This window comes from Hordeum vulgare, chromosome 3H (genome assembly GCF_904849725.1).
Source record: "Hordeum vulgare subsp. vulgare chromosome 3H, MorexV3_pseudomolecules_assembly, whole genome shotgun sequence".
Classification (NCBI taxonomy): Eukaryota; Viridiplantae; Streptophyta; class Magnoliopsida; order Poales; family Poaceae; genus Hordeum; species Hordeum vulgare.
Window position 1 is genome coordinate 610,751,897 of NC_058520.1, and position 20,236 is coordinate 610,772,132.

Sequence of the window (20,236 nt, forward strand, 5' to 3'; positions counted from 1 at the left end):
GACTCATGGATCGTGGACGTGGGATGGCACGTCGGAATCAGTCATGGAAGCTGGCATGATCAGCGTTTGCTTTTGTATGAAATAAAAGGCAAGGAGGCCGAAGAGAAAAGCTGCAAGTTCTGGCAGCACAAAACACCTCGCTCTCACTCGCGTTTCGATCGCAACAGATAAGAGGCATGGAGGCAGGAGCGGTGCGCGCTTGAGGTAGGTTGCTCCTTGTGCGTCCGGCGGAGCGTTCAGCCGGCATATTAAACACACTGGGCACATGGGAGCCGTAAATTCTACGCTGGCTGGCACACGACAACAAACAAACAAACAAAGGTAGCAGCACACCGGATTAACAAGTACTTCCTCCGTTTCTAAATACTTCGTATAAATCTTTTAAGGAATTTCATTATGGGTCTATACATGAAGTAAAATGAATTAAACTATACTTTATAATATTTCTATATACATGTGAATGTAGTTCATTAATGAAACTTGTAAAAGGACAACGGAGGGACTAACACACATACAGAAGCAAGGACAAATGCATCAGACAAACAAGCGAACAGGTATGAAACGACGTACTACCAGAGTCCACAGACGTAGGTAATTTAGATAGCAAAGAAAACAAACAAGTAAATCAATCGACCACAAACCTACTGTAAATCAATCCATCAACAAATCAACCACACTCTGAACCTCGACTTCCAATCCTTCCTGATCTCGCACTTTTGATTCGGCATCATCAGTAGCTCGAGTCTCCGGCGGCATCTGAAGCTTGTCGGCCAAGCTCTTGGCCCCCTTGAGCGCGAGCACGAGCCAGACGAAAGAGAGGAACTCTTCACCTTCACCCAGGCTCTTGGCGTGCAGGTAACCCCTGCACATGCTGGCGGAGTAGCAGAGCATGCCCAGCCACACCCGGTACATCAGCATCCAACGCTTGTAAGGGTCCGGCATCTCCAGCAACTCTTTCGCAAGCTTGTATGCCTCTGTGATGTGGAAAACTTCATGGTCACCTCTCGGCTTGTGCAGCATGTCTTCGTCAATGAGGTCCTTAAATTCCTTTTTTTGCTTCAACTTATCCTTGTTGGACAAAAAGGAGGAGGATTTGACTTCCTTCATGGCTTCGGAGACCAAATGGTGCCTGCTGCCGGTCAGCAGCATCTGGGGGTTGGAATTCAGCAGGTGCGCCATGTAGTTGGATATTGCAACTGTGCACTTCATATAAAGCTGTAATGCTGGGCGCCTCCTCCTCTGTCTTTGTTGCTCTTCTTGTTGTTCAACTCCTCCTTCTTTTGGTCCTCCTCCCACTTTTTCTTCTTCTCCTTCTTCTTCTTCACCACCATCATTGACGAAGGAGTCAACGTCACCGCAGCAGCGGTAGCAAAGATCGGTGGCGATGTGCCATAGGAGGACGCTCCGGTCGAATGAGACGAGCAAGCTTTTTCTTGTCTCGACGCCACAGTGATCTTGCAGCTCCCTGCTTAGAGCCCAGTTGCTGCCGGGCCTTTTGGATTCAAAGATCCTGTAACTGGCAAGGTCTCGGTCTCGTGCATCCACCAGATCTGTAATCACAGTTTGTGCGACATTTTTGGACAGTTCACTAGGTTTAGGCCTGGAAAAAGGAGATCCCACCTTCCAGCAGTTGAAGCCCATGCGCCTGGCACACATGTACATCCACCCGATGCTCTTGTCACCTTCCCGAAGAGCGGCTTCTATGAGGTTATAGCCGGGCACCGTCTCGCATAGCGCTGGAACTTGTGTCATGTACATGAGCCGGTATAGCAGCTGGCGGATGAACACCGCGAGGATATCCAGCACGGCGGTGAGGCACAGAATGATGTATGTTATCTTCACGTCGGCGCGCTTGTACGGGTGCTTGTCGCTCGTTGCAAATAGCGTCAGGGCAGCGATGTGCAGGATCGGGACCACCAACAGATGATAAATCAGGTAGAGAGGAGTGACAACCACAGTAGCTCTGGTGTAGATGAAGGCGAATGCACTGCGCAGCCAGCGCGGCAAGGCTTTCTCAGCGACGGGCAGAGGTGGCAGAACATCCTCCACCTTGCCAGCTCTGTTTCGTGCTACCAGGTCCTTGGCAGCAGCTAGAAGTGACATGTCCGAAAGTACCATTAGGACTTTGTCTGCCTCCGTCAAGGCCACCACCGGTGATTTTTGCAGCTGATTCTTGCTGTCCTCCTCCTTCTTCCCGCCACAGGAGGAAAGCCAGGACATGGCCACCTGATTTCTACTGCCCTCCTCCCCACCAGTTTGTGGCATCCCAGTCCCACTCCCAGTGAAGCAGTTGCTCTCCTCGAACAAGAAGAACTGGTTCACGCGCTCCCTCCATTTTGAACGCTTCTTTGTTCCTTGCACCCAGGCCGATACAGCCGCCAGTCTCTCAATTTTAGCTCTGTTGAGAGCCCACGGCTTCTCGCTGAAGCTGGCGACCCCGACAATGAAGAGAAGAATCGCGGCCGCCAGCAGCTTCCAGTCGCTGGAGCTGGGCCACGACGTGCAGAAGGCGTACAAGGCAACCGCGACCTGGGACACCAAAGTCACGGTGTGCCTCGTCCACAGCTCATTGTCTTCGATTTCGTAGCCGGTCATTTCCTCCTGCCCGCCGAGGTGGATGAGGAGGATAGGGGCCCATAGAACCTCCAGGATGCTCGACTGCTGTGCGACAACATTGCCACCACAGTTGCTAGCCCTTGCGTGGCGATTGAAGAGGGTGGCAAGCGCGTAGATCGCCAGAGCATCGCTAGAGATGTACGCCAGCCAGATGAATGTCCTGAAGACGCGCGGGATTGAGTACTTGCGCATGGGAGCAGCCAGCAGGAGAAACCACTGGATGCCCAGGCTGCCGAGGACGAGGATGCGCAGCTGCCAGTCCTCCCACCATCGCAGAATGCTCCAAATATCAGACATATCTCTCCCTCTCCCTCTCCCTCTCCCTCTCCCTCTCTCTTTCTCTCGCTGTGTGTGTGTTTATCAAAACATACAGTCACTCAAGGTAAGTAGTTTGGATTGAGCTGCGAGCAGGGGGGGTGATTAAGCTGGAGCTAAACATTGCGAACAGGGGGTAAACTGTGGCGCACTCAAACAAACAAGTGTAGTACCAACCGCTGCATGTTGTTCGAGCCAGCAAAAAGGGAATAAAGTGAAAGCTAAAAGATAAAGTCTGCATGCCATGCATAATTGTATATATCCTTCCTATATGAAAGTAGTATGTATGTACGGCCAAAACCTTACTGTCCCAGCCTCCCAAGTTTGAATAAGCTTTGCGTCTCCACCAAAATATTCTATTTCCTAGAAACAAGTTTGGAATGATATATACATGCATGTACATCCCTACCCTCATGCCTTTGCGTGCTATGATGATATTCCAAGTCCAGACACTTGCGCCCATGCTCTCTACTCTTTACTTGATTTCCACACCAAACTTTGTAATATACGGCACATATGCTCGTCCGTTGTTGCAACCGGAGAGGTAGTCACTAAAAGTTTTCCTCAACACGGCCCAATAATATTCGAATTGTGCCAGGCCATGACAGAGAGGCGCACACTGAGATCTAGCATAAATTCATATCAATAATATGTCAAGAAACATGTTGCACATACAATACTTTCATTACGGTTTTTATACAACGGTCTGATCTTAGAAAGTCTAATTTTGAAATTTTCATACCAATGCATTATTTGTAAGTTGAAGCAATGTTTGGAATCTGCTAACACCATGTTGTGATAAATAACTCAACAAAAGGATTCTATTAAATGTGTTTTAGGCCATCTCTATACGCTTGAACATTAATTGAAAATTTGTCTATCTTTGAGCGAAACCAACCTAGTTAGCCGCATACAACTCGACGCTCTTATTTCTTTCCATTCATTATTAATTTTACGTATGCCCATTAAAATCGATCATTCATACTCCCTTTGATCTATATAGGTCATCGTAACATATTTTATGTATATAAATATTATATAAAAGTTATATTGTGCCTTAGCATTTCTGAAAATACACCGTCTCCTATCTCCTATCTTCTATACTAATTGGAGGCACCATAAGAGGCATGTTAACCCACATCAATAAAATTAATTTAGCCATCAAATTTACAATTTGATGGTCAAGATCTATTAAAAGATGTACATAGATTGAAATAAGATGACACGCAGAAATGTGTCCCCAAGAGCCACGTCCAATTACCAAGAAAATATTAGAAAACACTGCTTCTTTAAAAAAAACCACCACGTAGATAGATAGGGATCAAGCTGGACGCGGCTTCTTTTGAAAAAAAAAAACCACTACATACGTAAATAGGATGAAGCTGGACGCTACTTCTTTTTTTTTTTTAAAAACACCACGCATGTAGATAGGATGAAGCTGACACGTACAAAAAAGTGTCCCCAACACCCACGTCTAATTTCTGCATAAATAGATGGGAAATGCTTGTAGCCGGAGCGTCCGCCGAACCGTTCGGCCGGTCGCTCGCGGCTCGCGTGCATGGCAGCAACCATGCAACATTGTTTTAGTACAAATTTGCTGCAACCATGTATAAATTTGATACACTGGTCCACACATGCAACATTTTTTAGTGCAGATTTACTACAAACGCGATTAAATTTGCTACAAGCCTTTTCTATTTTATTGCAACTTGTTCATTAAAAAGTTGCATCCACGTTTGGTTGCAACTCGAGTTCGTTGAAGTTTTATGCTACAACCGGCGTTTCATTTTTGCTACAACCTTGTTAATTTTTGCTACAACCGACATCATTTTTTACTGCAACCGTTCACTAAAAAGTTGCATACAGGTTCGTCAGAGTTGCAAACCGAGTTCACCGGTTTGTTTTGCTACAACCCTTTTTTTGTTTTGCTACCATGCATCATCAGCTTTGTTTTTTTGCTATGATCACATAGATATTTTTTGGCTACAACTTTTTTTTTTTTGCAACCGATGACGAAATTGCTGCATCGTGAACGAAATTTATAGCATCGAGAAAAAAATGCTGCATAGAGATCTAACGGCGCGGCTCACGTACATCTGGTGGATCGGGCGGCCCACGTGCGGCCGGCGCATAGCGTTGCCCTAAATAGATGTCTTATTCCCTTAAAAGGGCAAACAAAGACTACTCAAAATATTGTCCAAATGAGTTCCAAGTGCCACGTCTCATGTGCCAATCCCAAAAAACCAAATCCCCACACGTAAAAGAAAAAGACTTCAAGCCTCACATTCTGGGAAAAGGAGAGTCTTCCTAATTTTGAAAAAGAATTTTTATCTCGGGTAGAGATAGGCCGGAAATGTTGTCGACACCGTCGATTTCCTCTCGGTATACTCGGAGTTGTACCAAGGGATTACGCTTTGGGGAAGAAGATGTGGCTCGGTCCACGATTCAGTTTCTTCAAATGGGTGGTGCTTCCTTTGTGGGAGAGGCACACTACAAGAAATTCTACATGTAGAGACGTCATATTCCATTGCTAGAGGCGTGTTATTTCATCTCCAGGCAATCATAGAGTCGACTTAGTAAAGCGTCTTTCGAGCGTCTCCTTACGGATCGTCTCAAAAAATATAGACACGCTCGCTAAGCGTCTGTACATGACATGAGACGCTATATTGGAACGTTCAAAGGCGTCTGTAAATATGAGACGCTATGTTGGGACGTTCAAAGGCGTCTCTAGTTATGAGACGCTATGTTGGGACGTTCAAAGACGTCCTTAGATATGAGACGCTATATTGGGACGTTCAAAATCGCCTCTACGTATTATAGTCTTTTGTTAGATGCGCTCCTATGACGTCTCTACTAACAGGGTCATTGAATTCATCATCGGCTCCAACCCATTTCTATACACGCTATGTACACACGTTATATTCGTCTCTAAAATCACACAAGCTACTTTGTTGCCACTTGTTATTTTACTTTAAAACAATATTTGATTTATTTTAAATTTTTACTTCATGATTTCAAATCTAGTTACTTTATCACATATATTCTTTTGTAGAATGATCAACAAATATTTTTTATGCAAGGGCATGCATCCATATCACCAATCGCATTCATAAGAACTAGATATCATTATATAAAGGTATCCATCCATATCACCAATTGTATTAACAAGCAACCCATTCACACTATTCCAATTAGGAACAAACACATTAGGTTCACAACAGAATCAAATCAGATATTCATATCAAAGATCCAAATGTTCAAGAAGAGATCGTACAAACTAGAACTAAGTTTTCATATGAAGCTAAAATCTTTATATAATACATAATATTTATCCTTTTAAAGACTAATTCTTCTATACTTGCTCCTGACTCCTGCAATCCACTCCTTTTAAAAATCTTGAGCTACTCTGAAAAATAAAGATAACAGAGATAAAATTAGAACATAAGCTTTAAGACTAGTGTGGAAAGAAATGTACGTTGGTGATGTACCATACCAGTGTTTGGTGGCTTGTTTGGAGAATGTGTACGAGTGGTCAGTTTTGGTTTTTTGACCTAAAAATTACAAAATTCTTCATAAATAAAAAACCTTAAGAATGTACATTAGAGCATAACCAATGATTCAACGAAAGTGTACTTACATGTGATAGAGGCCATGCAATAACATGACCAATAGCATCCCTTAATGTTTCGAATTTTTTAGATGGTCTAGCCAGTGCCTCATTTCCATGTCTTGTAACAGCGGAAATAGATACTGCTACATATTGCTCTCCAAGCAGGTTTCCTCCGACCACGTATGTTTTATCACTACTCACTAAAGTTCCTTCGGCCATACATTTATTATTGTTTCTCGGGTTCAATGAATACAAAAAGACTTTCATTTTATCCTATTTTTTCAAGAAATGAAACATTAATTATCACGCATGAATATTTTACTTTAAACAGAAAGGGACAATTGCACATGAAATTAGAAAACTAACTATTCTCACCATTGTCATCAGGTGTAGGTGTATATATATATATATATATATATATATATATATATATATATATATATATATATATATGACAAATTTTATCTACAAGCAGTGGTAGTTACCCCTTAAGCAATAGCCCTCCACGTGTCCCACCCTAGCAGCAAACAAACGGGTCGACAGGTTTCAAAAAGATCATATCACTCACGTAACTAATCAACGATTTAAATTAGTTAGACAATTAGATAGCGGTTCTCGTGCAACAAACCTCGCGACTTGCTGGCCGGCTAATTGCATGCCTGCATGCATGCAGTGAGTTCAATCGATATTGATAGCGAGGTGCTCCTCCTTAGATGCATGTACGTGCATATGTGCAAAAATCTTAGGGTACATGCTGCACGTAGAATATAGATGATTTTTTTTACAGTATGTACACATATACTTTTGTTTGTGTTAAAAAAACATATTTTTGTTTGGCGTATGGACCTATCCATTTTTAGTGGAATTGTGTGTATGCATATTTAAGAATAATATACTCATTACAGTGCATAGAGAATGTATATTTACTTATAAAATCATTGAATATTTACTCATGAAAAATAATTATGTGTACATAAACTTTTTATTGCACTATGGAGAATATACAATAACATTTTTACAGTATGGAGTACTATTTTTGGAGTATGTAGTATCGAGTATATTGCATATTATTTTTGAAATATAGAGTATGAAGTATGGAGTATGTAGTATATATGGAGTATGAAGTATGTGGAGTACGGAGTATGAAATACTTGGTGTATCTTCATAATAGGATGGAGTACAATAAAATAGGTAGTATGGAGTATATCTGTAAGTACAAAAAAGTTGAGTATATATCATACAGGTGATCGAGTACAACCATACAAGTATTGATTGATTACATATACTCATTTGACAATGGAGTTTGCTATGCGAGCAGGGCCTATACATACATGCGTTGTAGCCGCCGCGGCACTGGAGCAATCACTTGTCGATCATTTGACATACTCCGTCGCGTGGCTGTCACTACACCGTTGTCGCTGCTGTCGGAGCAGCATCCTGTCAGCTGTGTAAACCATATGTCATCGTGGCCACCGTCATGCCTGAACAGCCACCCGTTGGCTGCCGTTACAACTGCACACTGAGGGCAAATAGTGCTAGTCGTTGTGCCACCAAAAATAGAGTATGTATATAAAAGGAAAATTGTGAAGTAACATCAAAAACACTATCGTCTAAATGTAGTATACGATGTGAAAAGAACGAGGAGAATAGTAGTATGTAGTATGAGCGTGTAGTATTGGAGTATCATGCATGTACATGCGTTACTATGAGGATCCATCATGCACCAATATTCGATTTCAGATGTTTTTGCTCACGTAGATCTTTTTTCAAGCAGTTTCCTCTCGTGAGGATTTGGTTTCCATACAACAAGAAGAGATAAAAGAGCGCTTTCTCTGTGCAAAATATAAGCGGTTAAGATCAGGAAAATAGAAAGGTAACGAGCGCCACAAAAATAGGAAGTAGCTATCCAGGTGGAAAAGATCATTTTTTTGTTGTTGCTGATAACTTGTTCCCAAACACACAGAGCTGATTTAATCGGACGGCAACAAGAATAGAGGTAACTACCCCCTAGTGGTAGGATGCATTTTTCATATATATATATATATATATATATATATATATATATATATATATATATATATATATATACCTGTTTAGTGACGCGATGAAGCAGTTCACTTCGTTTAAGAGCACCTTGCATGGCTGCATTGCTATTTTCAGCCTAACCAATCTTTGGCTCACGAGCATCATGTGCTTTCTACAGTTGAGGTTCAGTTCGGATGTAAGTAAACTTACAAAACACATAGACATTGTTTCATGACAGAGCAAAAATTTATGCACGCGGGCGCACACACCTTAGCAACCGTGTGTTTATGTGGTGAAGATAAACTTGTGCAACCCTCTTTGGTTCTTGCGCAATTGCTAGGATGCAATTCGTGGTTAGTCTTCTCCGGTAAAGTAGATTTTGCATAGCCTTGATTGACACTATCAATTTTTTCAATGTGTGCTTTCTACAATTGAGATTCACTTTAGTTGTAAGTAAACATACACAATACATAGGCATTGTTTGGTAATAAAGCAAAAAATTATTCACACACGCACCTTAGCGACCATGTGTGGTAAAGATAAACCAGTGAAATCCTCTTTGGTTCTGGCAGAAAAACTAGGACACAAATCTTGGCTAGTGATCTGATTGTCTCGTAAATTTGATTCTACAGTCCCCTTATTGGCCCCATTAAAGTTTTCAATGTGTGCCTTCTACAATTAAGGTTCCATTTAGTTGTAAGTTAACTTATTCAAAACATAGACATTTTTTAATAACAAAACAAAAATTCATGCACGCACACACACCTTAGCTACCATTTTTTCATGTGGTAACGATAAACCGGTGTAACACTCTTTCCCTCTTGCCCAATTGCTAGGATGCAATTCCTAAAACTTATGATGAACAATTGCTTTTAATTTTGAAGTCTGAGAATAAACTAGAATATTTATTAGTGAAGAAAGTATTACATCACCTGCATAGCACTCAATCGAGCATGTACTACAATTTCGTTATGTGATTCATTTGGGAGGTCGCTGCCAACAACTCTTTCGTCGAGATCAACCTGAAACAAGAACATGGATAATAGTATGTTAATACTTGTACTTTTATCTTTGCAAAAAGATTAGTGGTTTAGATACCAACTTCATCACTTCCCATGGTTACAAATTCATTTCTGAAATCTTCTCCAGGAAATTTTCGCTTCAGGAACTAACGCACCATAGCCAACTCATCTGTCACATTTTGTACATTATCTCCTAGTGCCCGCAATGAAAGATGAACATTGCCTTCATTCTCACAATGCTGAACAAAAGTCAGTCCCTGAGAAACTTTTATTTCGCTCCAATACTTATCACCATAATACCCTCGAAGCATTTTTGCGTCTTCCCCATGCACACTTTTAAACATTTCTCCATAATCACTGAATGAAAGCCGCCCATTGTTATCATTCTTTCTTTCTTCCAGTTTCTCCTATTGAAATAAACACAAACATCACATTATACTAAGTAGTGTTAAGTTAAAGTCTTTACTTTAATCAGAAGTAGAACTATACCATCACTATCTTCGTTTTTGCATTTTTGTATTTACCATCCTTCTGCTTATGAGCTTCATCCCAAAGTTCAATCTTGCTAACCTGTCGATTGCTCTTGATTTCCTGTTCAACAAAGTAAATTCGAATGTTTGTTAGTGTTTCTGTAAGAACATATTCAGTTTTCTACACTAACAAAATTTATTTCTAAGCCATCTTTAGAAAGAAAAGGTTTCACCATCTCTTTTCTAAGTCTAGCATGGCTTTTCCTCCCAGTTGTATGTGGATTCTTCTGCTTCTTTGCACACTCGGTGTTCTTTTCGCACAATTTCTAGGAAAACAACACATCTAGTCAATACTAATGTCACCAAACTAGTTATGTACGTCATATTAAGTATGAGAATAGAACATCTAACCATGTGTGAATCCTGGCACCAAAACCCAACAAGAGTATCCCATGGATGTTCATTAACACCTTTGGGAACACTTGCTATAATTTCAGCCAAAGACTTCTTGTCACGCTTGAAATATTTACTCTTCAAACTAGACTTGTACGCTCTCCATTTTTTGTTAATAGTCAATAGGATCCAGTCTCGTGTAAGTTGCCTTGTCTCATTGGGGTAGATAAATTTATCCTTCAAAAATTAAAATCGACAGTCAGCGATGTCAAATTAACAATCTTGAACAGTGCTATGAAAAATTTACCTCCACATCTGTGATCATTTGCCCGTGTTTTTGCAGAAACAATTCATTGTCCCATCTAGGAATATGCAATGGTGCAAATGTTGAGTTCTCTGCAAGCCATGTAAGATGATGACCAAGAATCACAGCTGACTTTCCATTTGGAAAACCATTTCCATCAGTCTCCACAATTATCTTCCCCCCATGTAATTCCGAGAAATTTTTACCTCGGAATTCCCCTACAATCTGTCTCACATCTCCATTTGGCCCTGCATGCAAGAGTATTAGGATGGAATATAGCTGGAACATATACATCAAACTAGATATACGTGTTTGAAAGAAAAAGAGCTTACATATTATTTTAATTTGCCTAGTACAGCAGGAGGCTTTTTTGGTACTAGATCATCAACCTCTGGAGGGCCTTGTAAATTTTCTTCATCTGCTTGTACACTTTCAGAAGCCTGCTCTGGGATGTTTAAGCTTCCAAGCCGTCGAGGTATCCTCGACATGATATCTTTATTAAACAATGTTAAAATCATATATTAAGGTCAAGTATGGAAACAAATGTAATTGCTAGTAAAAAATTTCTGTCCTCTCTTGTAAAAATGTAACTGCCACTCCTGTAACCTTGACACGCTCACTGTTCTAATATATACAAAACTGTAGGAAACTCTCCTACAGTCATTCACAATTCAAAAGAAAAAAAGATACTGCATTATGTGTGTGGTTTTCATAAATCAGTCACCATCTAACTCATTCCCTAGGTACCTAACTGAAATAAGATGAAATAAGGTGATCTTGCTGATGTACATATGTAACTGAAAATGCAGCAAAAAGCACTTCTGAAATTACTGTAATGCACATAACAACATACAGACATGTAAACAACATTTTTTGGGTGCAAAATCTGACAGGTGCTGATTGAAACCTCCATTCAACTAAGATGCAAGAATCAAAATTAATGAAAAAGTGGGACTGCACTAAGATGAGGTGTGAAATAGGACAAAAAAACTATTATGAAATAGTAGAGTACATTTCTGTCTGTGCAACCAAACACTATCAGATTCGCTACAACCATTTCAGTCTGTACATTTCAGCCAATCTATCAAAACCACTTGTACTACTCTTGATTTTTACCATACAAAATTTGATTAGAGCAAACAATTGCTCACGTATGTTCAAAAAAATCTGCACAATTGATTTACAGGCAAGCAAGCAATTTAACAAACACTTAGAGTGCGAGACTGGAGACACGTACTGATTCTACACGAAGGAAGTAAGGAGACGCAGGAGAAGAGGATCCATACTTGACGTGGTAAAACTATACGGACAATGGATTTCAATGGATGACCTTCTTGACGGTGGAGGCGAGAGCTGCTTCCGGACAGGCGGCCGGCGGAGGTAGCGGCGCAGGGCAGCACTCGAGGATGAGCCTATCATCACGCGATCTGCGGGACTGGGCAGCGCGGTTGTTGCTGATGCCACGCAGATTGCAATCAGGAGGTTGGATAATGGGGAGGTGGGCTAGATGACAGGGAGGAAAAAAATCAGGTGATAACGCGGGAAGTACGTGGCAAAGAAACAATTTGTAGCGCCAAATTTTGTTAAGCGAAAATATTCAGGGAACGTCAAATTTAATTAAGTGAAAAAAGAGTGCTAAGTATTTATTTTTTATGAAAAATAAAGCGCTAAGTATTCACATATACGGATGTGTTAAAAACGGATATATGAATAAATGATTTTTAGGTGTATCTTTATTGTATAAATCTGTATGCTTTGTTCTTTTCTCAAAAAAGAACAAACTTTCTTCGGTAATATACATATCCAAGTAATATCGACATGGTTTAAAAGAAATTATAAAGGCAGTGGTAGACCGAAGTGTTTGGCCGCGTCAGCCGCAAATGCCTCCTCGACATACCATTCCTTCACCTAGCCCTTGCCGGCAATGGGGGCGGCAGTGCCCAGCGACTTCAAGGCAATCTTGACAAGCTGGTCACTGAGCCGCCGAGCCACTATATAGCTGCCGCGCCCCCGGGAGACCATCGCCATGAGCCGGACCTCCGCGACGCCACCCGCGGCGTGAGCAAAAGTCACGCCAGGCCGCTGCCCCACCGGCGCCGCCCACCCATAAGCTTTAAGACCTTCCCAACGCCAAATCTAGGACTAATGCCCCGCCACCCGCCCCTGCACAGCAGCCATCCCCGCTCACCCATGGATGCGGGAGGGAGACCTCCAAAAGCGACAGGAGGAGCCACCGGCGACCACCAGGCCTTCCGCTGCCATCACTGCCTGAATCGGCCCCGGAGCAGACCAGATCGGGTCACCGTGGCTGCGACGGGCGCAACCACCATGCAGCCCACCATACCCGGCCACAAGTCCACGACGCCGCCGCCAAACGCCCGTGACCACGCCGACGCGCCCCGTGCCCATACATCGCCGTCATCCGAAGCCCCGCGGTCTGCGTCGGTCGTCTCCAAAGGAGGGGTGAGAAACTCCACCGCCGCCAACGCCGACCAGGCTTTGCCCGACGACGGTGAGGGGAGGGAGAGGGGAGGGAGGTTGGCCCGGCTGCAGCGGTAGGGTAAGCCCCCTCGGTCGCTCGTGGGGGGGGGGAGGGGAGGAGGATCGCCTTAAAAACATTACTCCATCCGCTCCTCCTCCTACACCGCCCTCCCAATTGCTGTCACGGTGTGGCGTGACGATGTGTCGTCGTCATGCCGAGATGATGGACGAGGTGTCCGGTGGAACTCCTCCTCCTTCGAATCCTTGTCACGTCAGTTGCGGCACGGTGGTGAGCGGAGAGGAGCGACGACGGATGGTGAGCGGAGAGGAGAGGAGAGGAGCGATGACGGATGGTGAGCAGAGAGGAGAGGAGAGGGGCGACAGGGTGCGAAGAGGCGACTGCGGCTCTCGCGAAGGCAAAACCGTGCCTCTTGCAAAAAAAAACGTTGTTTTTTTATTTCTCAGAGGCACGGGCGAGCGTGCCTCTCACGAAAAAATGAGTTTTTTTCGAAAAAAAGTTGAATTTTTTCGTTAAAAAACTAAGAAAACCGGTGAAAAACCGAAACACCAAAATATCCAAGAAAAAATCAATCTGAAAAGCCAAAAACGCTTACGGAAAAATAAGGATACGCCTTTTTGTTTCATTTTTTGTTTTATTATCCTTTATTTTTTTATTCCCTTTTCTTTGTAATCTTTTCAAATTATTGTAGTTTTTCAAAATTTGTGAACTTTTTCAAAACTCCCACACTTCCGTGCCCGTTCGATTCACCAAATATCTTTTATTGCTTTTTATTTTTTAAATATTCCATTTTCTTGAATTTTTCTTGACTATATTTATTTCTGGCCAATCAGAACAAATGAACCTGACGCACACTTCATGGGTTCCAAAAATAATAATTATTAAACAATATATGCATATTTAGACATTTTTAAGCAATAACTACTCTTAATTTTTATCAATGGGGTGCAAAACAAAAATGTCGACCTAGTTCCATGATATAATCGTACATGATTATATTCAGTATATCTTGCTTTTCTTAAGATTTTGACTAGGAAGTTTCATGCATTGTATATTTCAGTCTAAAAAAAGTTACGTGTACTGTTCCTGGTGGCGCACATCCAGAATTAACTTCAAAATTTGCAACACTAAAATTAAATTGGCCAACTAATTAGATTAAGTCGATCATGCATTTTTCAATTAATTTCAGCTCCTCTATCATCATCAGTCCATGGATCCAGTCATTCCCTCCCCTCGTCTTTCATCGATCTAAACTTAGCCAGATTAATTAGCCACAAGGGACAAGTACGTCCTACTCTTCTCCCCTAATTCAGTAGCTACTCTAATTCACTAGCTCCCGGATGATGAATCAAGAAGATGCTTGCCTGATTTGTTGTTCAAAAACTGCCTGTTGGGACCTATGATATTGTCACTTCTATGATTCTGTCCATGGTGGTGAACATGAAATCTCCTGAGTCGCCGTGGTAGGACGAAGAAGCGGGAAGGCCTTCGTGGGAAGAGGTTGTGGCGGCGACCGATTGCCCCTGAGATTGCGGCGACTATGGAGCTTGGGCTGGGGGAGACCGGCGTCTTGGTGGCACGGGAGCTGGGCTAGGGGGAGACCGGTGTCGACTGGGGAGCTTGGGCTGTTGGAGACCGGCGTCCAGCGGCTGTGGAACTTGCCTGGAAGGAGCGGCGGGGGGCAGCAGGGTAGCTCTGGCCAGAGGGCACCGCCGTCAAGCGTCGGGGCAGCAGAGTGGGGAGAAGTGGGAGTTCAGGTCATCGTGTGCTGACTGCTGAGAGATGAGGTTGGTCATCGTGCGCTTCCACGTAATGTAGTTTGTATCACGCACTCCATTACTTGAATAAAGCAAACATGATTCTAAAAAGTATGTATATGCAATTTTTGGAAATAAGATGATATAAAACCAGAAGTATGTATATGCAAGTCAATTTCAGTAAGTACTAGATATTATAATTTTTCCGTCCGTGATGCAGTGATCAACAACTCTTGGCACTGTTTCCCTAGCATGAATTTATGATTCAAATAGAATCACAAATCAGACCTGCAGACCACACATAAGAGAGAGAGAACCCAAATGAATACCTAACTGTACCATGCATGCATACACACCTGAATACGATTAGATGTTTCTTGAGATGATAGATCGTGAGGGCCTTGAATCCCATAATCGTAATGATAATATTTGCCTATTCAGATCGAGTTTCCTCTGCCATTAAGTAACTAAATACGCAACAAACTATCAACATCTAGGCTCAAACAAGCATGCATGGATCAATCTCCGCAAGGTCAGGAGTCCAACCTGCTCGACAGCACGGACAAATCGGTCGTAGAGCTCAATAGACAACAGTCCACCGAAGGTAGAGCATGGGGTCGATGATGAGGACGACTGGTTGGGGGCGAGTGGTGGTGGGGCGAGATCTATGCAGGGCGCGATCGTCGGCGGCTTGAGAGCTCTGGCTGGGGCAAACGGCGGCGGCTGGGTCCGAGGCGTCGAGCGGCGGCGGCGCTAAGGATGAGCGGCGGCGCGAAGGATGAGCTGGGGCGGTTTGTTTAGTCCAGGGCCACGTACTACTCCTAGTACATATCAACCTAAAAAATATAGATTACATGTCCGACATATCAGATTGCAAAAATATCAACCTAAAAAAAAAGATTGCAAAAATATCAAAGGGTATATAGGTCATTCCACCAAGATTTATCAAGTCAAAATAAATTCAAATAATAGGAAAACGCCAATCAAAGCAATTTATCAAGAAATTAATGTAAAGTATATATAAGTCTAAATATTATGGACTGGTGCAAGCATCTCGGAGTTGGAACAAACGCTTTGATGAGGTGATCAAAGCATTTGGGTTTATACAAGTGGTTGGAGAATCTTGTATTTACAAGAAAGTGAGTGGAAGCTCTGTGGCGTTTCTAATATTATATGTGGATGACATATTACTGATTGGAAACAACGTAGAGCTTATGAAGGACCTAGGAGAAGCTGCTTACATTCTAGGCATTAAGATCTATAGGGATAGATCGAAACGCCTGATAGGACTTTCACAAAGCACATACCTTGATAAAGTTTTGAAGAGGTTCAAAATGGAACAGTCCAAGAAAGGGTTCTTGCCAGTTTTACAAGGTACAAGATTGAGTAAGACTCAGTGCCCAGCAACTGATGAAGATAGAGAGCATATGCGCTCCGTCCCCTATGCTTCAGCCATAGGTTCTATCATGTATGCGATGCTGCGCACTAGACCGGATGTTAGCCTGGCCATAAGTATGGCAGGTAGGTTCCAGAGTAATCCAGGAGTGGATCACTGGACAACGGTCAAGAATATCCTGAAGTACCTGAAAAGGACTAAGGAGATGTTTCTCGTGTATGGAGGTGACGAAGAGCTCGCCGTAAAAGGTTACGTCGATGCAAGCTTTGACACAGATCCGGACGACTCTAAGTCGCAAACCGGATACGTATTTATTCTTAATGGGGGTGCAGTAAGCTAGTGCAGTTCCAAGCAAAGCGTCGTAGCAGATTCTACATGTGAAGCGGAGTACATGGCTGCCTCGGAGGCGGCTAAGGAGGGTGTCTGGATGAAGCAGTTCATGACGGATCTTGGAGTGGTGCCAAGTGCGCTGGATCCAATAACCTTGTTCTGTGACAACACTGGTGCCATTGCCTTAGCAATGGAACCACGGTTTCACAAGAAGACCAGACACATCAAACGACGCTTCAACCTCATCCGCGACTACGTCGAGGAAGAGGACGTAAATATATGCAAAGTGCACACGGATCTGAATGTAGCAGACCCGCTGACTAAACCTCTTCCACGGTCAAAACATGATCGACACCAGAACTGTATGGGTGTTAGATTTATTACAATGTAATTCACATGGTGATGTGAGGGCTGGATTATTGACTCTAGTGCAAGTGGGAGACTGTTGGAATTATGCCCTAGAGGCAATAATAAATATAGTTATTATTATAATTCCTGTATCAAGATAATAGTTTATTATCCATGCTATAATTGTATTGAATGAAGACTCATTTACATGTGTGGATACATAGACAAAACACCGTCCCTAGCATGCCTCTAGTTGGCTAGCCAGTTGATCGATGATAGTCAGTGTCTTCTGATTATGAACAAGGTGTTGTTGCTTGATAACTGGATCACGTCATTGGGAGAATCACGTGATGGACTAGACCCAAACTAATAGACGTAGCATGTTGATCGTGTCATTTTGTTGCTACTGTTTTCTGCGTGTCAAGTATTTATTCCTGTGACCATGAGATCATATATCTCATTGACACCGGAGGAATTCTTTGTGTGTATTAAACGTCGCAACGTAACTGGGTGACTATAAAGATGCTCTACAGGTATCTCCGAAGGTGTTAGTTGAGTTAGTATGGATCAAGACTGGGATTTGTCACTCCGTGTGACGGAGAGGTATCTCGGGGCCCACTCGGTAATACAACATCACACACAAGCCTTGCAAGCAATGTAACTTAGTGTAAGTTGCGGGATCTTGTATTACGGAATGAGTAAAGAGACTTGCCGGTAAACGAGATTGAAATAGGTATGCGGATACTGACGATCGAATCTCGGGCAAGTAACATACCGAAGGACAAAGGGAATGACATACGGGATTATACGAATCCTTGGCACTGAGGTTCAAACGATAAGATCTTCGTAGAATATGTAGGATCCAATATGGGCATCCAGGTCCCGCTATTGGATATTGACCGAGGAGTCTCTCGGGTCATGTCTACATAGTTCTCGAACCCGCAGGGTCTGCACACTTAAGGTTCGACGTTGTTTTATGCGTATTTGAGTTATATGGTTGGTTACCGAATGTTGTTCGGAGTCCCGGATGAGATCACGGACGTCACGAGGGTTTCCGGAATGGTCCGGAAACGAAGATTGATATATAGGATGACCTCATTTGATTACCGGAAGGTTTTTGGAGTTACCGGGAATGACGAATGGGTTCCGGGAGTTCACCGGGGGGGGGGGGGGCAACCCACCCCGGGGAAGCCCATAGGCCTTGGGGGAGACACACCAGCCCTTAGTGGGTTGGTGGGACAGCCCACAAGTGGTCTATGCGCCAAGAGAAGAAAAATCAAGAGGAAAGGGAAAAAAAGGGAGGAGGTGGGAAGGGAGGAGGACTCCCTCCCACCAAACCTAGTCCAACTCGGTTTGGGGGGGGAGAGTACTCCCCCTTGGCTCGGCCGACCCCCTTGAGGGTCCTTGGAGCCCAAGGCAAGGCCCCCTCCCTCCCACCTATATATACGGAGGTTTTAGGGCTGATTTGAGACGACTTTTCCACGGCAGCCCGACCACATACCTCCACGGTTTTTCCTCTAGATCGCGATTCTGCGGAGCTCGGGCGGAGCCCTGCTGAGACAAGGTCATCACCAACCTCCGGAGCGCCGTCACGCTGCCGGAGAACTCTTCTACCTCTCCGTCTCTCTTGCTGGATCAAGAAGGCCGAGATCATCGTCGAGCTGTACGTGTGCTGAACGCGGAGGTGCCGTCCGTTCGGTACTAGATCGTGGGACTGATCGCGGGATTGATCGCGGGGCGGATCGAGGGACTTGAGGACGTTCCACTACATCAACCGCGTTCTCTAACGCTTCTGCTGTACGGTCTACAAGGGTACGTAGATCACTCATCCCCTCTCGTAGATGGACATCACCATGATAGGTCTTCGTGCGCGTAGGAAAATTTTTGTTTCCCATGCGACGTTCCCCAACAGTGGCATCATGAGCTAGGTTCATGCGTAGATGTCTTCTCGAGTAGAACACAAAAGTTTTTGTGGGCGGTGATGTGCGTTTTGCTGCCCTCCTTAGTCTTTTCTTGATTCCACGGTATTGTTGGATTGAAGCGGCTTGGACCGACATTACTCGTACGCTTACGAGAGACTGGTTTCATCGTTACGAGTAACCCCCTTTGCTCAAAGATGACTGGCAAGTGACGGTTTCTCCAACTTTAGTTGAATCGGATTTGACCGAGGAGGTCCTTGGATGAGGTTAAATAGCAACTCATATATCTCCGTTGTGGTGTTTGCGTAAGTAAGATGCGATCCTACTAGATACCCTTGGTCACCACGTAAAACATGCAACAACAAAATTAGAGGACGTCTAACTTGTTTTTGCAGGGTATGATTGTGATGTGATATGGCCAACGATGTGATGTGATATATTGGATGTATGAGATGATCATGTTGTAATAGAAATATCGACTTGCACGTCGATGGTACGGCAACCGGCAGGAGCCATAGGGTTGTCTTTATACTAACGTTTGTGCTTGCAGATGCGTTTACTATTTTGCTAGGATGTAGCTTTAGTAGTAATAGCATAAGTAGCACGACAACCCCAATGGCACCACGTTGATGGATGATCATGGTGTGGCGCCGGTGACAAGAAGATCGTGTCGGTGCTTTGGTGATGGAGATCAAGAAGCACGTGATAATGGCCATATCATGTCACTTATGAATTGCATGTGATGTTAATCCTTTTATACACCTTATTTTGCTTAGAACGACGGTAGCATTATGAGGTGATCTCTCACTAAAATTTCAAGACGAAATTGTGTTCTCCCCGACTGTGCACTGTTGCTACAGTTCGTCGTTTCGAGACACCACGTGATGATCGGGTGTGATAGACTCAACGTTCACATACAACGGGTGCAAAACAGTTGCGCACGCGGAACACTCGGGTTAAGCTTGACGAGCCTAGCATGTGCAGACATGGCCTCGGAACACATGAGACCGAAAGGTCGATCATGAATCATATAGTTGATATGATTAGCATAGGGATGCTTACCACTGAAACTATACTCAACTCACGTGATGAACGGACTTGGGATAGTGTAAGTGGATCATGAACCACTCAAATGACTAGAGAGATGTACTTTTTGAGTGGGAGTTTAGCATATAATTTGATTAAGTTGAACTCTAATTATCTTGAACATAGTCTAAGTCCACTTTGAATA

The 20,236-nt window shown here is 43.3% G+C and overlaps 1 protein-coding gene and 3 long non-coding RNA genes across 4 annotated transcripts; all 4 read right to left on the reverse strand.

Annotated features, from left to right (window-relative positions):
* Positions 1-488: 488 nt before the first annotated feature.
* LOC123441098 lies at positions 489-2,913 on the reverse strand. Its single transcript, XM_045117620.1, has one exon. It carries the CDS (start codon positions 2,911-2,913, stop codon positions 652-654), a length of 2,262 nt encoding a protein of 753 aa, XP_044973555.1. The 3' UTR covers positions 489-651.
* Positions 2,914-8,818: 5,905 nt separating this feature from the next.
* LOC123441100 lies at positions 8,819-9,391 on the reverse strand. The gene is made up of 3 exons (XR_006630404.1): positions 9,332-9,391; positions 9,083-9,238; positions 8,819-8,991 (listed from the first exon to the last, which is right to left on the reverse strand). It is a non-coding gene; the product is annotated as an uncharacterized LOC123441100 (long non-coding RNA).
* A 47-nt stretch (positions 9,392-9,438) lies between these two features.
* LOC123441101 lies at positions 9,439-10,174 on the reverse strand. Its single transcript, XR_006630405.1, has 3 exons — positions 10,078-10,174; positions 9,669-9,995; positions 9,439-9,588 (listed from the first exon to the last, which is right to left on the reverse strand). It is a non-coding gene; the product is annotated as an uncharacterized LOC123441101 (long non-coding RNA).
* A 116-nt stretch (positions 10,175-10,290) lies between these two features.
* On the reverse strand, positions 10,291-10,606 carry LOC123441102. Its single transcript, XR_006630406.1, has 2 exons — positions 10,470-10,606; positions 10,291-10,384 (listed from the first exon to the last, which is right to left on the reverse strand). It is a non-coding gene; the product is annotated as an uncharacterized LOC123441102 (long non-coding RNA).
* Positions 10,607-20,236: the final 9,630 nt, after the last annotated feature.

Bases quoted from the DNA above. Each gene is read 5' to 3' on its own strand.
- LOC123441098 (XM_045117620.1), bottom strand. From the start codon at position 2,913: ATGTCTGATATTTGGAGCATTCTGCGATGGTGGGAGGACTGGCAGCTG.